This window comes from Helianthus annuus, chromosome 7 (assembly GCF_002127325.2).
Source record: "Helianthus annuus cultivar XRQ/B chromosome 7, HanXRQr2.0-SUNRISE, whole genome shotgun sequence".
Taxonomy (NCBI): domain Eukaryota; kingdom Viridiplantae; phylum Streptophyta; class Magnoliopsida; order Asterales; family Asteraceae; genus Helianthus; species Helianthus annuus.
The window spans coordinates 50,387,893-50,391,664 of NC_035439.2; the positions used below are offsets into that span (position 1 = coordinate 50,387,893).

Sequence of the window (3,772 nt, forward strand, 5' to 3'; positions counted from 1 at the left end):
ATAACAAGGGTGTATCAATGCGACACACCAACTAGACTTGACAGCCAAGCCTAGGACAACAAGCAACACAACCAGAAAAAAAAAGCACACAACGACAACCAAAACAAACAACCAAAAACCAACGCCTAACAACTAGACATGATTAGCCTGGACGCGCCACATTATCTTCATTTTCTTCAATCTTCCACAACTTGAAAATCCTTTTCTTCGTTGAAGCCAGCCGGAATCTGAATCCCATCAAACGGAACCGAACCGAATTCTTAATCACCTCAATCACTTGATCTACCGTTCGCTTCTGATTTTTAAAGATTCTGTTATTCCTCTCTTGCCAGATGTAGTACGAGGATGCAGCAATCAGCAACTTACAAATAACGTGATCCGCTTTCTTCGAGCTGGAATTCTGATCCACCCAACTAAGTAGTGAATCCCACGAGTTATCAACACTCCCCAACTGACCGAATGTCTTAACATTATTCCATACTTGATCCGCAAAAGAACAACGGAAAAACAAATGCTCTCGGCTTTCACGATCCGCGTAACATAATGGACAAGCCATCAAATTTAAGTTTGTGAGACTACCTGCTTCCCAAACTGTCAATCGGTCCTGTGTTTTCAGCTTATTACGAAACAGCAGCCATAAATGGAACGAATGCCTCGGAATGCATTGAGCGAACCACACCATATTAGACCACATGACCTGATTCTCCCTACTCCGAATGGTGTTCCAAACCTGAGCCGATTGGAAGTCGCTCAATTTGCCATTCAAATCCTTCCACTCCAAACGATCCACGGTACCAGAAACAAGATTTGGGACTGAAAGCGTGATTAACACCGGATAAAGATCCAGCCATGCTTGCGGCCACTTCCAGTGACCATTGTGGTCAATAACATCCGCAACAGAAGATTGAAGCGAGAACCCGGCATTGGCGATGGCCCGAGGAGAAATAAATGCACTAATCGGACTTAGAGAACACCACATATCACTCCAAACGTTAGTTTGGATACCACTCCGAATAGATGACCAGATGTGAGGCCGTATAATATGACGGATAGATAAAATTTTTCGCCATCCCCAAGTCATACTCCCACGACAAGGAACCTCCCAAAAATTTCGACCTTTAAGCTTATACTTTTGAATCCACCGAACCCATATAGAATCCCGGTTAGTTAAGATGCTCCAAATATGGTTTGCCATAAGTGATTTGTTAACATCCGAAATACTTCTAATGCCCAAACCCCCTTCAGTTTTCGGCAAACACACTGCTTCCCAAGCCACTTTAGCACGAGTTTTACCATCCAAACCCGCATTCCATAAAAATCTGCGAATACGCTTCTCAAGCTCCTTAACAACTCTAGCCGGAATAATGAACACAGAGGCCCAATAGATATGCATCGAGGAGAGAACCGAATTAATAAGTTGTAAACGACCAGCAAAAGACAATGCTTTAGTTGCCCAATTAACAATCTTTTTCTCCATACGCTCAATAAGGATCGTACAATCTTTATACAAGAGTCTTGAAGAGATTAGCGGAACCCCCAGATATCGGACTGGCAGAACACCCTCCTGAAAAGGCATAACATCCAGAATTTCCTGTCGAATCGAGTGAGGAACATTGCAAAAGAAAACCGTACTTTTAGCTGGACTAGGCACGAGACCTGAGATGTTAGTAAAAATTTCCAGCGCTTCCTTAATCTTCTTAACCGAAACCACATCACCATGCACAAAGATAAATAAATCATCCGCAAATGACACGTTAATTATCTTCTCCTTAGCACAATGGGCATGAAATTTAAAAGACGTACTAGCTGCACGTTTAAGCAAAAGTGATAGGACCTCCATAATAAGCGTAAATAAGTAGGGTGACATTGGATCACCTTGCCTTAAACCTCGTTTTCCCCTGAAATAACCATGCAAGCTCCCATTAATACATAATGAGTATGAGACGGTGGACACACACGTCATTATCCAGTTCACCATTGTTCGATGAAAACCAAACCGAGATAGAACATCCTCCAAAAAACTCCAGTTGACCGTGTCATATGCTTTCTGAATATCAATTTTGAACGCACATCTGGCCGGGCCCCTATTCAAATGATAATTGTGCATCAATTCCTGCGTGAGGAGAATATTATCCGAAATCTTTCTTCCCGGAACAAAAGCTGACTGGTTAATGCTCACCAGCGAACTCAGACTACCTTTTAACCGATCAGTAATAATCTTGCTAATACATTTGTACACAACGTTGCAACATGAAATCGGTCGATAATCCAACACCGAATCCGGTGTGTCTTTTTTCGGAAGTAAAGCAAGAAGGGTGTGGTTAATCTATTTAAGAAGTTTCCCGTTTTCAAAAAATTGTAGGACCGCATCAGTAACTTCATTCCCCACTATCTCCCATGCTTTCTTGAAAAATGTCGAAGTGTACCCATCCGGCCCGGGAGCCTTATCCTCACCAATGCTAAACATGGCATTCTTAACCTCTTCACGAGTAATCGGTCGAATCATGTGGAGCGCATCTTCGTCACTAAGAACATTAGTAAACAGGTTTTCCATATTGGTTGTCCCAACCGGGTGCTCCATACCCAAAAAATTTGAATAATGCAACACCATAGTATCAGCAACATCTTCACCCTCATGTCTCACCCCCATAGTATCCATGACACTATAAATCCTAGCTCTAGCGTTCCTCGTTTTCACTATGTTATGAAAATATTTAGTGTTTGAGTCTCCAGCACAGAGCCAATCTACCTTAGATTTCTGTTTCAGGAAACACTCCTCATCATAGGCAGCCGCTTGAAAATCTTTAAGACATTGAGCTTCCTTTTGACGCAGGTGCACATTCCACGGATTACTGTCCATTTGGGCCTGAATATCATCTAGTTCCTTTCGCAACTTATCAACTTTCACATGCAAGTTTCCCTGATCAAAAAATAACTTTCTCAAGCTTGGTTTTAAGTTTCTTAACTTCTTCACAACCGAAAGCATGGCAATCCCCTCCACATTCTTCGTCCACTCCATGTTAACAATTTCCTTAAATTCCGGCTTAGTAGCGATAAAGTTCGGAAACTTAAATGGCTTTGGCCGAGACCCATTGGAGCCGAGGATTTTAAGGATACATGGAGTGTGATCAGAAACCCGAAATGGATGAAACAACGCATAAGCTGAAGGAAACAAGTCCAAAAACGTCATATTTCCCATTATACGGTCTATCTTTTTTAATAAGCCGACTCCACTCTTAGGCTTTTGATTCCAAGTATATTGCAGCCCATGTGCATTTATATCCATCAATTCAGTTTGTTGAATACAGTCTTGAAACTCTCGCATGCCAATAGACTGTTTAGAGACCCCGCATAACGAATCTTCAATATTGAGTGCAGAATTGAAGTCCCCCATCACCACCCACGGCTTATCATGACAAAAAATCTTATGCTTACATAGATCGGCCCAAAGTGCTCGTCGATCTATATACTTGTTCTCCGCGTAGACAACCGAACAGAATAAGACTCTTTTGCTAGCCTTAAAACGAATCTGCATATGCATAACTTGATCCGTCTGAGCAAGGACCATAACGTCTAAATTATCCGCATTCCATCCTAAAATAATTCTTGTACCACGGCTGCAAACACCACCATTGGAAGTCCAATTCCAATTACGAAACACAAACTCACAAACTTTAGCTAAATTACCAATACTGACATGCGACTCAAGGATCGCACATAACTCTAGCTTGTTCTCCGCAACAATAGTTCGAACCTCACTTTGTATGTTTAC

General features: G+C 41.9%; 1 protein-coding gene across 1 annotated transcript; it reads right to left on the reverse strand.

The window, feature by feature from the left end:
- Positions 1-2,326: 2,326 nt before the first annotated feature.
- On the reverse strand, positions 2,327-3,568 carry LOC110866496. Its single transcript, XM_022115642.1, has one exon. The coding sequence runs from the start codon at positions 3,566-3,568 to the stop codon at positions 2,327-2,329; it is 1,242 nt and encodes a 413-aa protein (XP_021971334.1).
- Positions 3,569-3,772: the final 204 nt, after the last annotated feature.